Source organism: Bubalus bubalis, chromosome 3, assembly GCF_019923935.1.
Source record: "Bubalus bubalis isolate 160015118507 breed Murrah chromosome 3, NDDB_SH_1, whole genome shotgun sequence".
In the NCBI taxonomy this organism is placed as follows: Eukaryota; Metazoa; Chordata; class Mammalia; order Artiodactyla; family Bovidae; genus Bubalus; species Bubalus bubalis.
The window spans coordinates 26,433,094-26,453,230 of record NC_059159.1 but is presented as its reverse complement, the minus strand read 5'-3'; the positions used below and the strand labels follow the sequence as shown (position 1 = coordinate 26,453,230).

Genomic DNA, 20,137 nt, shown 5'->3' with positions numbered 1-20,137 from the left:
ACGCAGACACCCCATCCCATGGCCCTCCTCTCACACTGCTTTCAGACTCCCATATACACTGGCTCACTCTCTCACATGCACACTCCTGCACTCATGTGCATTCTTTGTATGAACATGGACTCTGTATGTGCTGCAGAACACATGAAATCCCTACATCACACACCCCTGGTCTCTAAAAATGCTCACTCTGTCTGGGTATGAGAGTCCCAGAGGCACAGAATCTGCCCCTAAACTTACTGAAGCACAGCCAGCCAGCCTGTGTCCCACTCATCTTCATGGGGACCATGTTCTTTCCCACAAGCCTAGGTCATCTCTGAAACTTTTAGAGACAAATTTAACATCACTACACACAGGCTGTGCACCTCCTGGAGCTTCCCTGGACCCAGTGATGACTTTTTTAGGCCTGATGCACTTTTGTCTGATGGACCCCTTCATTCATTAAAAACACTTTTTAAAGTCACATTTTGTGATTGCATTGCTGTAAAAATGATATAGTAATATATATTCAAACTTTTTCTTTAACCTATTTTTTTTTCTTTCTTCTAATTAAAAAAAGAAAAAACTAGAACATTTTCATGAGCCTGGGTCCTGCCACTTTGGGCATGTTTGCCCGTCACTTGCCCCGCCACCCCACACACCTTGACACACCTACCTCACAGACACCCAGCGGGCAAATTCCCCTCCTCTATGGCACCTGAGCCCACCTTCCACTCACAGGCAGAGAGACAGACAGACGGACAGAGCTGGGGTCTCTTGCAGAGATACCTTTATCCCACTCTTTCCTCCAGGAGCACTGAGGGGTTATCTGGGCTGGGGAAGGGATCCACAGGAGGAGGAACAGAGGGGTCTGTGTGAGTGTGTGTGTGAGAGAGAGTGTGTGTGTGACCGTGTGTGTGAGTGTGTGTGTGTTTGTGTGTTGAGTAACAACAAAGAATGAGAGAGAGAGAAACGAAAGAGCGCAAGAGCATGTTTTGCCTGGAAGGCAAGACTTGCAGCCAATCAGAGCGCTGGGGCCTCCCTCTGCGACTCCACTATTGAGTCTATAACCGGCTGGCCGGGCGGAGCTGGCAGCATTTGACTGTGGCTTGGGACGCGACGAGAGGCGCGCCGCGACCGCCGGAAGACCCGCGATGGTCTAAGCGCCCCTCGACCGACCCTCCCCAGAGACGCTGCCGGGAACCCTCCCCCTCGTCCTCCGGACACACAACCCCGCCTGGTCTCCTCCGCCTCCCCCGAGCTCCTGCCCGCTTCGGCGTTCCAGCTGAGGCCAGCCCGGGGGTGGTACGGCGCCCGCCAGGATGAGTGGCTCCTTCGATCGCAAGCTCAGCAGCATCCTCACCGACATCTCCAGCTCGCTCAGCTGCCATGCGGGTTCCAAGGACTCGCCCACCTTGCCCGAGTCTTCCGTCACTGACCTGGGCTACTACAGCGCTCCCCAGCACGACTACTACTCGGGCCAGCCCTATGGCCAGACCGTAAACCCCTACACCTACCACCACCAGTTCAATCTCAACGGGCTTGGAGGCACAGGCGCTTATTCGCCCAAGTCGGAATATACCTACGGAACCTCCTACCGGCAATATGGAGCCTACCGGGAGCAGCCGCTGCCCGCTCAGGACCCAGGTGAGGACCGCGGGGTCGCTGAGAATGGGAGGCACTGGGAGGTTCCCGAGAGAGAGGAATTGGAGCCAAAATCTAGGGGAGCGTCCCGGCTAAGAAATGTACTGTCTGAAGTTAGAGACGGTGAGCTAGATGACCCCAGAGTGGACGGACGACCTTCCAGTCCAGAAACTGGGCGCCTTTGGGGCGTGGTGCACGCGGGACGCCGCGGTAGGTCCCGGGTGAGGATCCGGGTGAGCGAGGCGGAGAAAGAGAGGGCCCTGGACGGTCAGAGAGCCCAGGTCAGAGAGATCCAGGTGCTTTCCCGGCACTTCAGCAAGCGGCTCTCCATCGGGCTCGAGGCAGGCGGCGGGCGCTGGGAGTTCTGCGACCGCAGTTTGGATCTGGGCTGGGGAGGGGGAGAAAGATGAGGGGGACACGGAGAAAGACCCCTCAGAATTACGGAAAGAGGGAGGGAAGCAGCAATTGAGAGTGAAGAAACGGGGGCAAAAAGAAAAATGGAGGCATAAAAATGTTTTTATAAAATATAAAATATTTTTATTTATAAACATAAAGTGGAGGCATAAAAATGGAGAGACAAAGTGAAAGAAAAGACAGAAGAAAGGATCTGAGGAAAGGGCGAAAGAAAGGGAAGTCTGATGTGTCCGCAACTTTTTCTGAAATCTAAAATTATTCTAAAAAGAAAAGGTCTAAAAAACAAAAAAAAAAAGAGCGAGAGAAGTGACCGACGGCGAGGTCCTGTGAGAGGGCGGCGAGCAGGCGGGTGGCAGGGACTGAGGGGAGCGAGGCGGCGGCCGTGCGCGTCCAGGGGTGGCTGGCGCCGGGACCCGGGGAGCTAGGAGCCCGGGAGCGCAGCGTCGTGGGCGGCCGCCGGCCAGGCTCTGCGGCCGCAGCTCCCTCCCGGGGCGTCGGCGGCGGAGAGCGCCGCCAGGAAGTCCCGGGACGAGTCGGTGGGCCGGAGGGTGGGGGCTCCCGCGGGGCTCCGGAGGGCGCCGGTGTCTCTGGCCGAGGCTGAGTCGCCCACCTCCCGGTGCGTTGCCTGCAGTGTCCGTGAAGGAGGAGCCGGAAGCTGAGGTGCGCATGGTGAACGGGAAGCCCAAGAAAGTCCGAAAGCCGCGCACGATCTACTCCAGCTACCAGTTGGCCGCCCTGCAGCGCCGCTTCCAGAAGGCCCAGTACCTGGCTCTGCCCGAGCGCGCGGAGCTGGCAGCGCAGCTGGGCCTCACTCAGACGCAGGTCAGTGGCGGGCGGTCGAAGGCCATGAGGACTCGGTGGGGTCCTGCGGGACCCCGGGATACCCCAGGCACCGCTGAGCCTAGATGGCTTCGTAAGTTGCCTGCAGGCCCTTGAAACCCTTGTCTGTGGGTAGAAGGACCCCCAGATCTCAAACTCGGTTGAAGTTTGTGCATTAGCACGTGTACAGGTGTGCATATTTGTGAATCATGCGACTGAGTGTGGACTGAGTGCGTCTATCAGAAGGAGAGGTACCCTCCCTCTACCCCAGAATCCCCAGCTTCCACAGGCTCCCAGCAGCGTTGGTCACTGCTAGGAGTCCGCATCATGCTCCCCACCACCCCACCCCACCACCCCAGGCTAGGTGTGTGTGTGAGGGGTGTACATACATGTGTATTCATGTCTGTTTGCACACAGGCTAATGTGTGCACAGTACATGTGGGAAACACACCTAAGGAGGAAGGCCTTTCAAGGGCCACTGTGTTTATTGATGGACACATGTACTTGACTGGGCCTCGTGGTGAGTGTATGTACAAAAATGTGTGCTTGTATCAAAAGACTGCATTCCTGCTCAGTACCCAAATGCTCCACCCCTTGTGTGCTTGGAGGCAAGAACAGATTCCCCACAAAGGGGGGTAGGGACTCAGAGGTGGCAGTCCCCCAGCCCCAGCCTGTCCCTAAAGCCCCCAGCAGCCTGTCACTGCTCAGGGGAGGAGTGACAGACGCCTGGCTCCATACAGGTGTTGACAGGCGGGCCTGGGTTGCGGCTGCGTGGGGCCCAGTCCGCCGGGAATCTGGGTCACCCGGTGAGGAGCTGATTCATTGTTTGTACCAGTCATGGGGTGGAGAGCAGCAGGCGGAGGGGGAGATACCCCAAGGGAAATTTGGGGAATCATGGCTCACCTGCTCCTGAGTCCCAGATCACCCCCACTAACCAGCCCTTAAGGGCTCCTGAGTGTGCGAACATGGGAGCTCATGTTTGCAGGGCGTTTATCTGGGTGTATCTGTGTATGTGTGTGTCTTTATAGACTGATGCCTGTGTGTGAAGTGGTGAGTGGGTATGTTCATGCACATGGAGATGCTTATGTGGGTGTGTATTTGTCTCTGTATATCTGTGCACCTTTGCTTATGGGTTTCTAATGTGAACAAAATGCTGCGAACTGCCTCCTCCCCTCTGGGCTGCCCTTTCTTCAGTGCCTACTATGTCAGGTGTATGGCTGGCTGCTTCGAGTTCTTTGTCTGTCTTAACTTTTTTGAGCATTGTAGTGACCCTATGAGGTGGGTAATTGTGCTGCCAGCATCCCCATTTTGCAGATGAGGACAGCAAAAACCAGAGAGGTCGGGTAACTTGCCCACAGTCAAACACTTAGTAAGTGGCAGAGCAGAATTTGGACCTAAGCCGCCAAAAGTTCCTAGCTGAATTTCTATCCCCAGTAGAAAAAGATGCTGGCCCGGAGGCAGGATGCCTGGATTTTGCCTGGGTCTTATGTGACAGTGGGTTCTGGCCCAGCCCTCTCCAGATTGGCTTCCCCGACGGGTTTTCACTAGGTGTTCTAAGAGGCTAACTAGCTCCCCCTTTCTTCTTGGGGCAGGTGAAAATCTGGTTCCAGAACCGCCGTTCCAAATTCAAGAAGCTCTATAAGAATGGGGAGGTTCCCCTGGAGCACAGCCCCAACAACAGTGATTCCATGGCCTGCAACTCACCACCGTCACCTGCCCTCTGGGACACCTCTTCCCACTCTACTCCAGCCCCTGCCCGCAGCCAGCTGCCCCCGCCACTCCCGTACAGTGCTTCCCCCAGCTACCTGGACGACCCCACCAACTCCTGGTACCATGCACAGAACCTGAGTGGACCCCACTTACAGCAGCAGCCGCCTCAACCAGCCACCCTGCACCATGCCTCCCCTGGGCCTCCGCCCAACCCTGGGGCTGTGTACTGAGCACCTACCCGTCCTGAATCTCTCACGAAGGAACCCCGGGACCAGGCAGAAGGCGCCTCCGTCCTAGCTGACACTCAGGAATCATCGAGGAGCACAGGGGAAAGGACATCCCTTCCCCCTTCCCTTGCCCCTTCTTCCAGGGACCCAAGAGCTTCCAGAGGAAATTTACATGGACCAAGGATGCCCCCTGAACCTCCCACTCCCTGCCTAGACACTGGGGTGCCCCTCCAGATGTTTGGGCACTCCACTCCAGCTGGGACAGCTGTTCCCCTTCTGCTCCAAGAGCCAGCCTGGATTGGCTTCAAATGGCTCATCACCTTCCAGATTCTAAATCTTAGTACTCGGTCCCCAGACTGGATTCCTTGGGTACTGGGGAGACTGTGGAGTGTGCGCAGGTCAGGCTTGGGCTCGGCTGGGGCACCAGGCACTGTGGATCCCAGGACCTGCCAGGCCCAAGATCCTCCCCCAAGCCACCTGTGGTTGTCTCCTTCCTGAGCATCCCCTCTGCCAAAAAGACATTGGACCGTGAGACTGGGACTCAGGGTGGGGACCTCAGCGAGCCCTGCCCTGAACTTCTAGCCCTCATTTAAGATTTGAGGGTTACACCAAAGAAAAGCCCCAAGTAAGGGAAGCTTTTAATATTTGTGGCTTTAGAGAGAAGAATTCAAGGAGCACCTCGCCTCCCCAACTCTGGTCGAAGAGGAGGGGTGGGTCCCAGGCAGCCTTCCCGACCACCCATTTCTTCTCCCATGTACAGGACTTTGCACAACTTTGGTTTCAAAAGCTGTTGAAAAATAGGAAGACAAAGGGCATTGTTAACAGTTAGGACCAATATCCCCTTCGTGGGCGCCTCTGCTCACCCCCGCACCCCCACCCCGCCTCTTCCCACCTCTTCCTCTACTCCAGTAAGCTGGCGCCAAACCCCAAATCTCCAAGGAGACACACCAGGAAAGACAAACCCCCAAACACCCCCTTTCCGGTGGCCTTGGAAACAGATTGTTCCCGCCAAGACAGAGAATGTCGGGTGAGGTGCACGGTGTTATAACTCGGTACCTTTAGGGGTGAGGGGGTGGCTGGCTGAAAGGCTGGTAGTACTGGCTCTTGCTGGCCCAGATGTTCCCCCAAAGCTAACTTTCCTCCACCCCTGATGTGGTTAAACATCGAAGAAGAGGAGGGGTAGAAGACTCTAGCTATATATATAGTATGTATTTTTTTTTAAAGCAACAGAGAGAAGCAGCCTCCTCCCTCCTGTGGTTTCCTATTTATGTGGCCCTTTCCTCCTGGATGTACCTGCCTGTGCGCAGTGAGCTGAGAGAAACAGAGATGTGGGCTCCGGCTGGATTTGGGTTTGGTGGGAGGCGCAGGCGTGAGGAGAGACATGGTGGATCTCAAAGAGTCCCACCCCAGGGGGACGGGAACGAAGCCAGCTCCCACCCTCTCCCAGCCTTCTCATTTCTGCTTTCTTATTGGACTCACCTTTATATATAACATTAATAAAAAAGAAGAAAATAACCACTGAGCTCTTTGAACTGGAGGCTAGAGGCAGGCAGCTCTCAGGGGAGGGCTGGGAGTCAGGGAAGTTGTTTGGTGGGGAAGGACCTCTGAGCAGGGCTCCTAAGGGATTTAGAGCCCTGGGGAACTACTGCTGGGGCTCTGAGCTCAAGAGCTGAGTTGGGCTTGGCCGGGGGAAACAGATGCTTCTGACCACACGGCTGGCCCACGGTCTTGGGAATGGAGGCTCCCAGCCCTTGGCCTCCCTGACTCCACTCTGCTTGGCGTCCCTTGTCGGTGTGATTTAGCAGCCCTCCACTGCTGCCGCTGCTGGGTCACCTCAGGGCTGCTCTTTGATCCTGGGCTCACACACAGACATGCTGCACACATGTGTAAACCCCCTGCCTCCATGCCCAGGCATTTTCTTACCACTCACCCTCCTGTCTGTCCCTTTCGGCTGGAGGTGAGGGCGACGCCTTAGGCAGGGAGAACACCACTGCTTCCACAGCTGGCAGGGACCCCAGGCCATTGAGATCCAGGCTGGGCCATGGAAACAGACAAGGGGGGTTCCACATTGACCTTCGCAGGGAGTGCTTGGGCCCTGACTCACTGACGGCCTAGGCCAGCAGCGTTGCCCCCTCCTCTTCCAGCTGCCCAACTCCAAGACTCTGGAGACAGAGAGCTGGAGGTGGCAGCGGGAACGGAAGTGTTCGTGAGCAAACATCTTGGCCCAGATGGGAGACACAGATGGGATTCATGCACACGCTGTGAAGCCACCTCTCACACATGTACCAAGACTCACATCTCTCTACCATCACACATACATGGACTCATGTTGTCCTCTGAGGCCAGGTACTGAATGCACACCCGAGACAAGTTAGCATCACACAAATATACGAACAGTAACACTCCAAGGGATACACAGGTGAACACACACACACAGCAGAGACAGTGCCCTGTACTGGAAAAAGTCTAGAATGGAGACTCAGCAACACCATCCAGCAGCCAGGGTGACCCAGCTCAGCCTGGAAACTCCCTGTTGGAATCTCAGCTTCTCACCTGTTGAATGGGAACAACAATCCCCACCCTTTCGGGCCTCTGGGGCGACTGTGAGCCACAAAGCAGAATAAGGATGAGGAAGCAGAACAGAAGGGCCCTGTGGAACAGCAGGACTCCAGAACCTGGGGACCTCCGGCCTCCACCTTACCCTTCTGCCTCTCAGAAAATAGGCCTCCCCTCCCCCTTGCCTGAGGCTGGCGGAAGGGAGGAGGGCCTCCAGCCTACGGACGCCAGCCGGGCTGGCAAGGGTTAAGTGGCAGCTGCCAGGCGGGGCTGAGCTGAGCAGTTTGGGTTGAGGGCTGCGTGCAGGCAGGAGCAGCGAGGCGGCAGCCGGGCAGACTTGCTGGAGACACTGCATTTTATTAGGGCTGGGCTGCCAGCAAAGGGAGGGAGAGGGAAAAAAAGGGCAGAAAGAGAGAGGAAGGAAGGAGGGAGGCTGGGCGGGCAGGCTGGCTGGCGGGCTGCTTCGGGATGAAAGGATGTTGTAAGCTCCTAATTCCTCCCTGCTCATCCCTGCTCTGTCAGGCTGGATTAACTGCCCGGGTGACCTCCCTCAGGGTCAGCCCCACCCCTGACCTCCCCTTCTTCCTCTCCTCACCTCCAGGCCAAACAGGTCACCCTCTTCACCAGCCTAGGGTGGGGCGTGGGGGGCACGGGGACAGATGCTTAGGTGGGGGACCTGGCAGAGTGCCCGGGTGGGGCGGCTGAGCCCATCTTCTGCCAGGTGCTTCTTGACTACACCCATTGCCTCGTGACAACCTTCAGAGAAGAAGAGGGGGGTGAGGGAACCCCAGTCTGCCCCGAGGGTCACTGTTCTCCAAACCTTAGTAAGGGCTGGATTTGTTAAACCCATATTCTGTGCCAAGCACGTTACATGTGATCCTCAAAACAGCCTGGGAGGTGGGTGGTATAGTGCCCATTTTTCAGATGGGGAAACAGGCTCATCTGAGAGATCCAATCTCCATCAAGGTTACATAATTATATGCATGTTCAGTTGCTCAGTCGTGTCCAACGCTTTGCAACCCCACGAACTGTAGCCCACCAGGCTCCTCTGTCCATGGGATCTTCCAGGCAAGAATACTGGAGTGGGTTGCCATTTCTACTCCAAGAGATCTTCCCAACCCAGAGATACATAACTAATACGTGGCAATGCTGGGATTTGAATGCTGGTCTGTCTGGAGAATGAGTGCTCTTTGTGGGCTTTTCTGCAGCACACTTTACTAAAATGCCCAGGGTAGGGTGTCAGAGAGCTGAGTAGCTCTGCCTACCCCAGCCCTCCAGCCTCCCTTCCTGGGTTCTTCCCTGGGAGAAGTGTGGGGGGAGGGGCTGGCCTTCTTCCTCAGGGCTGATCCTTGGAAAAGCTTGAGATGCTAGAGTCAGGAATGTGCACGCTGGAGTCAGCTGACCTGGGGTGAATCCTGCCTCCACTACTGACTGTCTGATCTTGAGCAAATCCTTTAGCCTTTCTAAGCCTCAGTACCTATAGCATAGGAATAATGCTACCTGCCTAGCAGGTAGTTGTTGAGAGGACTAAATGGATAGTGTGTATAAAATGTTTCACAAGGTACACAGCACATACGGAGTACTGCTCAGTATATCAAAGTTGCTGTTGACGATGGTGACAGAATGATGGGGCTTACTGCCCACCTTGACTCCTGCCCCATCCCACCCTCGATGCCACTGATTCAGACCCAGGCCCCTGGCTGCACTTGCCACATTGTTGATCTGCCCATCTCTAGGTGCACTCCAAAAAGGAGTGAGTCAACCCAGTGTTTTCTGAGCACCTGCTCTATTTCTCGCACTGTTCTAGGCACTGGTGCCACAGATGACTGAGGCCTGGGCAAGGAGGCACAGATCTGGGTGAGGAGCTCCAGGGTCAGAAGCAGGGACTACCCTGGAGAGGCCCCCGGCTGGGCAAACCTGACACAGCCAAGGGGGTTGGGTGAATTGTCAGAGGAAAGGGGCAGGGCAGCTGGTGGTGGGTGGGAAGGAAACGTGGAAAGGCTTCGTGGTGGGGGCAGCATTTGAATTGTGCCTTGAAAAAAGGATGGCAGCATGAGAGGCAGAGATGGGGGTCTGGGAACATACTCCCTGGAGATCCCACCTGCAGAATAACTCCCCTCCCAGGACTCATGGGGCACAAGGGAAGGAGGCTTGTGGGGGAGCCTTGAGGGCTTCTTGAAAGGCAATGGCAACCCACTCCAGTGCTCTTGCCTAGAGAATCCCAGGGACAGGGGAGCCTGGTGGGCTGCCATCTATGGGGTCGCACAGAGTCGGACACGACTGAAGCAACTTAGTATATATATATATATATATATATATATATATATATGTGTGTGTGTGTGTGTGTGTATGTGTGTATATATATATATGCTAAAGGGAGGGATGGCATGGACCCAGAGAGTTCTTAAATACTTCCCTGGATGCCAAGCTCAGGGAAGGGTCAGGATCTGGCAGTTGCCAGCCCCTCAGACATGCTGAGAACCACCCTAACTCTGAGAGCCTGGAGAAAGAAAACCCCTGCCCCTCTACTGGGAGGAGAGGGCTCCTGCCCTTCTCACTTGCGGAAATGGATAAGAAGGATGATCTCAACCCCTGTCTCTGAGGCCCCTCCCTTTAAGGGGTCCTGGATACTAGGGGGTCTTAGAGACTTCACCCCAATTCAGCCTCCACACACCACCTGCCTCAGCAACACACCGTCACTACCACCTACTCCCCAGGCCAGCGGAGCCTTCCACCTCTGCGGGAAAGGGGATTCCAGGCACCGAGACATTTGATGTGCAGCCTCCCCACCTAGGTGAGGGCTCTGGTTGGCTAAGTCAGGCTGAATTGCATCAACCATGCCCGGAGGGGATGGCAGAGGAGGGCTGGGGGAGAATGAAGGGGGGAGGAGAAGGGAGAGCCTTCAGCCAGCACCCTGGCCTCTGTTTTTCCAGCTTTAATTGCAGCGTTAATCACCTTAATAAGCTGTTTACCAACCACCCAGCAGCCTGAGACTGGGAGGTTTAGAAGCCAAAAAGTGCTTGGAGATGAGTTTCCTGAGCCCCAGGGAAGAGGGGCAGGAGGACAGTGCTGAAGGGGGCCTTGGTGGGGCTTGGGGCAAAGGGAGCTGATGGGGGGCTGGAAGAGCAGGCTGGGGGAGTCAAGAAGGCCAGCCTCCAGCTCTTTGCAGGGGCCCAGACCCTCTGCCCCAGAAGCCCTTGAGTCAGTCCTCAAGGAAACTTTCCCAGAACTTCAGCCCAGGTCCCCAGCCCCCGTCTTTCTCCTTTGTCACTCAGCCAGCTAGTCACTGCTAACTGGATGACTCTTCTCTTTCCAGGCCCCCAGTCCTCGCTCTGTGGAGGCAGAGCCTGGGTCTCACCTTTACTGTCTTGTCCCCAGCTCAGAGCACTGGGCAAGGATAACATGGAGAATTTTTGTTCACCCTGGCGGGAGGGTTGCTGAGCTGCGAAGCAGGGGGCGGGGGATGTCTTTCATACCAAGGTCCCTGGGGGTAGAGCTTTGGACTGGGATATAAAGCATGAGGACAGGGGTTGTACATGTTCCCTCTGTGCTCGTCGTGCAGGCTGGAGAGCAGGATTTCAGTGGACATCAACTGTCCAGGTGAATACGTGAAGCATTCTCTTGGGATCCCTCATACACTCCCTCCCACTCCCATTAGAGGAGGGATTGTGGGGCTGAGGGGAGAATGATAACCACCTCCCGCTCTCAGCTGTTGAGGGCCAACCAGACAATGAGAGGAACACCCAGCACCCAATCACTAGCTGCTTGGCGAGCAATGCAGGAGCCAAGAGTAGCTGCAGCCTCAGGGGTCATCATTGCATCTACTCGTCCATCAGGAAGTGTCTCCTGAGAGGCTGTATGTCTTGCCCAAAGTCACATAGCAAAGGAGGGGCAGTGAATTTAGGAGACCTCCTGGCAAAGGACAGACTTTGGGATTGGTCTGTTGAGCCCCAAGGTGGGCTGTCTGAGAGAAGGAGTGACTAGGGATCCAGGGCGGCTAGGATAGACTCCCTGGCAGGAGGTGAAGCTGGGGAGGGGGCTGAGTGGTAAGGGGCCTCAAGGCCCAAATGCCTGGGCTGTCTCCTGGAGCAAGTGTGAGCAGGACTGGCAGTGTCTGCTGAGTGAACAGGGACCCGAAATTCACACCCTGGAGGACTGGCTGGGGCGGGGGAAGGGGTGCCCCCCAACCCAGGCAGTTCAGCTTATACCTGGCAAATTGGCAGCAGCAGCATCGTGCCCTTCCCTGCACACTGAGGACATCTGGCCACATCCTGCAACACTTACGGCATTGTCCCACACCTACCCCTGGGAGCAGTCAGGCCTGCCCTTAGTTCAGGAATCACCAGGGGTGCTGGGTAGGGGAGAGCGGTGACGTGACTTCAGCTAAGAGAGGGTAAGGGGAAGCTGAGGAGAGCAAGAAGCCACAAGAAGCAGGAGTTTGGCTGGTAAGGAAGGAAGTCTCTCAAATGCAGACTCGGATCCTCCCAAGATCAGGCAGTGAAGAGGCTAATGAAGCACCTACTGTGCACAAGGCTTGTGCCAGAAGCTTTCACGGGCACAGTCTCATTTAATCTTCTCAGCTGCCTGGCAAAGGCAGTGCCATTATTATCCCACTTCCCAGGTGAGAAAACAGACTCAAGTTTCCCCTAAAGGCCTCCAGTGAATGTTTCAGAGTTCAGCCTCCTGAATCCCTGGCCTGTGGCCCTTTCACCATCCCATGGCCTCTAAAATTGAAATGGGGAGAAGGTAGGGAGGATGCCAGGCTTAGCTTTCCCCCTTGTTCCCAGATCAGCTCTGTGTCCTTAGAGATACCAGTGTTTCATAGAGTAGGACACATGTGCAAACACCCAGGCACACATATGCACATTTCTGAGCGCTAACCCTGACTTTGACATTTACTATGTATCTTCAGCTAAGTCATTTGCCCTCTCTGAGGTTCATTTTCCTCATGTATAAAAATGGAGCTAAGCATATGTAACTTTCAGGGTTCCTGAGGAAATTAAATAACACTTAACACAAAGCTTGGCACACAGATGGAGCTCAACAAACGATACTGTCAGTTCTAGATGAGACCAGTGGTGTGCAGTTAGGACGCTCCTCAGTTGACCTTGGGAGTTCTAGGTGCCCTCAATGGGCCCAAAGTTTACCCTTTTTCCTAATGAGGGGAGTTCTCATATATACATTTCCTCCCTCTACTCGGAAAGTCCTTTCTTGATTCCAACCTAAGTCTGCCATACTTCAGATGGAATGGAAGGACAGCCACCCAGGACAGAGCCATGTGCTGGGCCTTAGTCCCAACAGAAGGGAAGAGGGTGGAGTTTAATACAGGCACATCTTGTTTTGTTGTACTTCACTTTATTACACTTCACAGATACTGCAATTTTTCTTTTTTTTTTTTTTACAAATTGAAGATTCATGGCAACCTCAGATTGAGCAAGTCTATTAGCACAATTTTTCCAACAGTATTATTTTTTAATTAAGGTATGTACATTTTTTTAGACATAATACTATTGTACACTTAATAGACTACAGTAGAGTGTGAACAACTCTAGTACAGTGTAAACATAACTTTTCTATGCACTGGGAAACCAAAAAATTTGTGTGACTCACTTTATTGCAATATCCATTTTTACTGTGGTGGACTAGAACCAAACTAAAATATCTCAGAGGTATGCCTGTATCTTTTACTTACTAATCAGCTAAAGAGCTGCTTCTTCACATCTATATACATCTATCTATATCCAATATAACAGGAATATATTTCCATATTTATTGCAAGACTAGAGAACAGCATCCTATATTTATCTTATATCCAGCCACTATACCAAAATTTCCCTACTTCTGGAATATTTTCCCCCTCGGAGAAGGCAATGGCACCCCACTCCAGTACTCTTTCTTGGAAAATCCCATGGACGGAGGAGCCTGCTAGGCTGCAATCCATGGGGTCGCTAAGAGTCGGACACAGCTGAGCGACTTCACTTTCACTTTTCACTTTCATGCATTGGAGAAGGAAATGGCAACCCACTCCAGTGTTCTTGCCTGGAGAATCCCAGGGACGGGGGAGCCTGGTGGGCTGCCGTCTATGGGGTCACACAGAGTCGGACACAACTGAAGTGACTTAGCATAGCAAGGTCTCTTTGGTGATGGACAGGGAGGCCTGGCGTGCTGCGATTCATGGGGTCACAGAGAGTCAGACACGACTGAGTGACTGAACTAAACTGAACTGAAGGTTTCTTGTTTTCTAGCTATACAATCAGATATCAGTAAAGGAGGGTGGAGGGCTTCCCCAGTGGCTCAGTGGTAAAGAATCTGCCTGCAATGCAGGAGACACAGGAAACCCGGGTTCGATCCCTGGGTTCAGAAAATCTCCTGGAGAAGGGCATGGCAACCCACTCCAATATTCCTGCTTGGAGAATCCCATGGACAGAGGAGCCTGGCGGGCTACCAGGAGTCCATGGGGTTGCAAACAGTTGGACACGACTGAAGCGACTTGGCACACATACACATCAGTAAAAGAAATCTCTTTTTTTCCTCTGCTTTTTTGTCTAGCAGGAGGGATTCTGGGGTTACAGTAGAGGCAATCTTTCACAAATGAAGAAGTCAGGAACCTCAGCTGCCTCTGCATGAACTCTGGCCCAGGCAGGTTCTGGATGATCTCACTTTCGGATACCTTCCCATCTGGGGTACTCAGAAGGCTGTCCTGAAAACACAGTTGGAAGTCCTCACCCCTTCCAAACAGTAAATGCTGGAGAGGGTGTGGAGGAAAGGGAACCCTCTTGCACTGTTGGTGGGAATGTAAATTGATATAGCCACTATGGACAACAGTATGGAGAGCCCTTTAAAAACTAGGAATAAAACGAACTACCCTATGACCCAGCAATCCCACTACTAGGATTATGCTGAGAAAACCGTAATTCCAAAAGACACATGTACTCCAATGTTCAGCACTCTTTACAATAGCCAGGACATGGAAACAACCTAGATGTCCACTGACAGATGAATGGATAAAGAAGTTGTGACACATATATACAATGGACTATTACTTGGCCATAAAAAGGAATAAATGTGGGTCAGTTGAATTGAGGTGGATAAGCCTAGAGCCTGTTATAGAGAACAAAGCAAGTCAGAAAGAGAAAAATAACATATGTTAATGCATATATATGGAATCCAGAAAAATGGTACTGATGAAACTATTTGCAAGGAATAGAGACAGACATAGAGCACAAACTTGGGGATACAGTGGGGGAAGGAGAGGGTGGGACGAATTGAGAGAGTAGCATTGTCATATATACCCTACAATGTGTAAAAGAGTTAGTGAGAAGCTGCTGTATAACATAAGGAGCCCAGCCTGGCCCTCTGTGATGACCTAGAAAGGTGGGATGGCAGGGGTCGGGGGAGGCTCAAGAGGGAGGGGATATATATATACACACACACATATATGACTGATTTGTATTGTTGTATGGCAGAAACCAACACAACATTGTAAGGCAATTATCCTCCAAATAAAAAGGAAAGAAGTCCTTACCCCTTAGCCAGTGTCCTGCACAACTCCCTCCCCTCCACATAAAGCAGCTCTGTCAGCCCACCACTCTCGCCATGGGAGTGTCTGGGGAAGACAGTTGGTCTGAGGTTCTGCTCACAGGTGGAGACCAGCAGAGGAACAGGGATAAGTGGACAAGATCCCTCAGGGACAGAGACAGAAAAGGTTTTTCTTGCTTGGCAGTCAGAGATAATACAACTAATCCTTGCTGAATCCTGATTGTATTTAGAGGCTATTGTGTTTTAACTCACTTAGTTCTCATCACCCTAAGAAGCACAGGCTATTAACCATTCTCTTCATTTTCCAGATGAGAAAGGCGAGGTACAGAGAGGTTAGGAAACATGCCCAAATTACACAATGTTAATAACCAATGTTACCTCAATTAAAAAAAAGAAGAAGAAAGGAACTTGCCTATGGTCATAGAGTTGGATTTGAACTTGGGCATCTGGCTCTTTATTTTTGTGTGTTCCTGGGGATGACTATACTCTTCATTATGTGGTAAGTTGGTAGATCAGAGGAGAACTGAGGCAAAGGAATGGGTCACCGTACATGCTGGCATACCTGGTGTATTTCACAGCACATTTAGGGTGGGCTCTGTCTCCATGACCTTCTGAGATATCATTCCGATCATTATCCCCACTGCACGGGTGAGGAAATAAAGATCCAGGAGGTAAAGTGACTTGCCCAGAGCCTCTCAGCTGAGTGTCTGCATTCCAGGGACTCCATGAAGTCCCTCTGGACGAGGAAACACATTTTATTTTCCAAGGGGCCAGGGGAAATAGTTCATATTGTTTAGATGGGGCTGCCAAGGGGCTGGGAGTGGGAGGGAGTTGAAAGCAGGGATGAGTCCCAGGGCAGATTCAGGCTTTGGGAGAGAGGAGGGAGAGGGGAGAGGAGGACGTCACCAGGGGTGGGAGCAGCCTCCATCAGTGGGTCCAGCTGATCCCGTGGGCTTGGGGAATGTGACAGGAGCCCAGCAGAGGCATGTCAGCAGCCTCCCGCAGTCTGGTTTCCCCCAGGATCTGTTGGAGCAAAGAATTCCCAGTGGCTTCAGGGCTGGGAGGAGGAGTCTGCAGCAGGCCCCAGCTTGCAGGGGCAGAGAAAGCAGCTCCTGGGGCCAATCTGAAGGAGTGGTCTGGTGGCTCTGTGGCAGACATGGTGGTCAGTGGGAGGGGTAGGACCTGGACAAGGGTCTCATGGCCCTATCCATACTTAGACCTGGCCTGCCATCCCAAAGAGAGCGGGAGCACCAGGCCTGGGGAAAGGGGGCATCCAGCAGAGAAAGGAAGCCCTGAAGGGGAAGCCCCTCAGTCGGAGAGGGGAGCCAGTGCCCTGCTCTCTGGCAACCTCCAGTCTGAGGAAGGAGCACGGGCCCTGACATGTCAGGTGAAACAGGCCGGAGAACATGATCACAGGGACGGGCTGCCAGGCCTGAGGGGATTGCAGAGCAGGGTCCCCCCAAGGAGCCTCATGATCGGAGTGGGATTATCTAGATGTCATGCTCCTGGCCTCACGATTCGGCCTGTCTGTTATTCATCAGCTTGAAGTGGGGAGGGGAAGAGGATGGGGGGCTAAAGGCCAGAGTGGAAGTCCTCAGGCCCGCCGAAGATCTGACCCAAAACTCATCTGAACTCTTGAAAGGGTACGGTTCAGATGAACCTCAGAGGAATATATTCCACATATATTCCACAGAAAGTGGAAATGAAGTAATATCTCCATTTTGGGGCCAGAGAGGCTGAAGGCCTGGCTCTGTTAGAGTTTCTGTCCTCCAGAAACCTTGATGTTTGGAGGAGCTTGAAGCCAACTCCTTTCCCTTCCTGGGCTGGCAGACACATCCCTCGGGCTGCCAGTGGGGCTGAGGACCTTAGAGATGAGACATCAAGCTGTTGGGGTTGAAAAGGCATCCAGTCTCGTGGGAAAAGCGAGGCCCTGTATTCTGAGAGCTTCCATTCTGACAGAAGACACAGGCTGCGCTGCAGTGCCCCAGAATGGAGTGGAAAGTGCTGGTAGACACACATCAACCCCTTACACACACACAGACACACAGAGATTTAGGAAGGGAAATTATCTAAGCTTCAGAGGGGGTGTGTAACTTGCCCAAGGTTATACAGCAAGCAGAAACCGAGCAGTGCTTTCCTCACCACCCCGTGACCCCTGCAACCCCTCCTCCTTGAGTTGCCGTCAGGGCCAGGGTGCAGAAGGCTCAGTGGAGCCATCTGGGAGGACAGCCTTTGGGTTCCTGTGCCAGGGCTGGAATCTGTGGCTACCTCTCAGAGCCACCGGATGTGCCAGGAATGGCTGGGACGGGAGCTCTTGCTAGAGCTCGGGAAGGGAAGCAGGCAAGGCTTCAGGGAACAAAGCAGATAAATTCATAATCAAATTATCAGATTCTGTGGCCATTCAGCCATTCAGTCTCCCTCACCAACTGCTTACCAGGGAAATATTCCCAGAAAATAGATCAACAGCCAGGAAAAGGGGACGGGAATGAGAAATGAATGGGAGAAGCTCACACACAGGGAATCTAGTCTGTGTAATTCTGGGGATGTTGCAGTCTGTTTCCGCATATGTTTAAGTCCCTGGGCATTTCCTTCTTGGTTCATCCCTCTGTGTCATACTTTTCTCTATGAGTATGTAATCTGGAGTGTACTTCTCCAAATATGTCTGCGTACAACCATGGAAGGCTCACGTGTGTCTCGTGTGCGGTTCTGCCCACTCCATGTGCACCGATGTGTCCACCTATCTGTGCATGCATTTTGTTGTGTGGCAGTGTGTGTACTTAAGATGACCCCATGCCTGGGTCCTTACATCTGTCTGTTTCTGTGCATTTGTCTGGGGCTTTTGTACTTTGAGGTTTAGGGTAGAAGAAACTTTAATTCCTTGCTTTAAGCAATCTGAGCTGGCCAGGAAAGGGGGAAGGGGAGGCATGAAGAGGCGGCCACTTTTCTCTCTGTAACTTTCTTCATCTTGGAAGGGGAGAGACAGCAGTCGCCCAGGGACTTGCTGCCAGAATTTCTCCCTGGCTGCCCCAAGTCCAACAGCAATGCTACTCGGAGAAGGGGTGGGGGAAAAGCACTGGAGAGGGGAGACTAGAACTGAAGGGCCCCTCCTCTTCACCCATCCTTGACCTGGGAGAAGCCAGGAGACAGATGGGAGAGAGGGAAAGATATGAAAAAGAAATACTTTGGGGTCAGTGAATTTTTCTTTACCATCCTAATTGTGAAAACATTACTCATCTCTTGGAACAGAGGTTCCCAGGCAAAGGGGGGGGGGTGTTAGAGGAGTTTTTGCAGAGGCCTGAAGCCCATCCCCACACACTGGTCTTGGTCACTGCCTTCCCCCACCTTCCTTGCCAGCCCCCTCTTGGCACCATCAGCTTCCCCCAGGCCAAATGAGCCCTGGCAAGGAAAGGGTTATCCCAGGTGAAAATTAGGGGTGGGAAACACCTGCAAGATGCTTTTCTGAAGGAATAAGCTTCAGTGGCCCCAAGGATAGAAAGCGGAGAGGAGACAATGGCAAGAGCTGAGGTTGGACGCCAGGCAGAGCTAGAAAGCTGATTATCAGATCAGGGGAGGAGAAAGAGGGGTGTATCGTTACCTGCTTGGAAGCAAGAAGTAAGTTTTGTCCTCTCTGTCCTTTCCCCTCTCTACCGACATCCCTTATACATTCTGGGGAAGTCCTTGATCTCTAAGGCCTCATCTACACAAGCCTCAGCTACCCGGATAACATTCCATTGACTCTGGATACAATCCCAAAGGCAAGTTCAGGCATCCAAACCCAAGTGAGGTTTGGAGCTGAGTAATCAGCTGCTAGGGATATGCAGACTTTTTGTCGGGGGAACAACCAGCTCCCCACCCCCATCTTGCTGGGCACATCTCAGGGTGGGGGAGGAGCAATCTGTCACTCTGTCTTCCCAGCCCCCTCCCACCAACACAAGCTCCCTCTTCCCACCTGCAAGTAATTTGGCCAATGGGAGGGCAGTTCAGATGGCAGTGTGGAATCCCTCTAGATCTGTGTGTGCTTGGTGGAGAGGGGGCTAACTCCTTTTCCCCCAGACCCCGTATGCCCTTTTTCTCTTCACAGCAGCAAATTACTTGTAATTATCTCACATTGCAAGCCTTCAGGAGCTGCTCCCAAAATTGCTTTAATTGAATTAATTGAATCTCATTTTGTTGGGGGAGAGATGGGGAACATGTCTTAAAATAGCCTTGGGGGAGAGGGAAGAACAGCCCCAAGTCAGATTTCTTGTGGCTGAGACCCATGCAACTGAGCGAGTGAGCTCTAGGCACCGCTGCTGGCGCTTCTGCATTTAAGACCTTGCCTGTGTCTGGCTCTCAGAGGTGCTGATCCAGGATGTGTAGAATTCTCTAGTCTTCAGCCCCCTTTCTCCTGCCTGCTCTGAATGGATGGCAGTGGCAGTATGAACTCAGCCTCTCTGTGACCCGTCCTCTTCAATACATACAGCAGCTATAAACACCATTTATTATTAATGAGTGCTTACTATGTTCCAGGCACCATGTCAAACATGTTACAAGCACTATCTCTTTTCAACATCACAACCACACTGGGAAGCAGATCCTATTAAAGTTCCCATCTTGGGGGAAGGAAAAGGAGGCTGAAAGAGAGGTTAAGCAACTTTCCAAAAGTCACACAGCAGAGCAGGACTCTTTGGAGGCCAAAACTCCAGTTCTTAACCATTCTATAGTATCCCACTCCCTTAATGACCCAATTTTCCCAGAGAGGTGTCTGCACAGAAAGGACCCCCAGGTTCCCTTCCTGCAGCTCCAATGGTTTGTGGGAAGAGAAGGGGGTGCCTCTCCCACTGGCGTCCACTCCCATCAGCTGTTAGGAGCCCAGGGAAACTGGACCAGCTCCCAAGTGGACAAGGATTCCTGTTTCGGCTGGAAAGGGAGGGGGGCACTGTCAGCTCAGCTGGCCTCTGGTTGGAAGAGTAATTATATTCTTGCTACTTGACTTTACAACTTAGGCTGTTGTTTTAACGATGCGACTCGTGTTGGGCTGTCCAATTAATCTCGCCTTTGGAGGCTTTCCGAGATGGGGCGGTAGATCTTATCTCAGGTCTGTGGAAAGAAGAGTGCAGCAACGTGGGAGGGAACAGCTGCCCTAAGGACCTGTGGCCTCAGAGAAGACCCAGAGGAGGAACCTGGGGCTGGGGCCACCGAAAGCCAGTGGAAATGGGGGTTGGTGGCCAGGGGCAGGAGAAGGTGTCAGTGGGGAGGGAGCAGGTGTCTCT

The 20,137-nt window shown here is 53.0% G+C and overlaps 1 protein-coding gene across 1 annotated transcript; it reads left to right on the top strand.

Annotated features, from left to right (window-relative positions):
• The first annotated feature begins 1,055 nt into the window (after nt 1–1,055).
• DLX3 (distal-less homeobox 3) lies at nt 1,056–6,305 on the top strand. The gene is made up of 3 exons (XM_006061978.4): nt 1,056–1,623; nt 2,666–2,856; nt 4,446–6,305. The coding sequence occupies exons 1-3, from the start codon at nt 1,299–1,301 to the stop codon at nt 4,791–4,793; spliced, it is 864 nt and encodes a 287-aa protein (XP_006062040.1). The 5' UTR covers nt 1,056–1,298; the 3' UTR covers nt 4,794–6,305.
• The last annotated feature ends 13,832 nt before the right edge of the window (nt 6,306–20,137 follow it).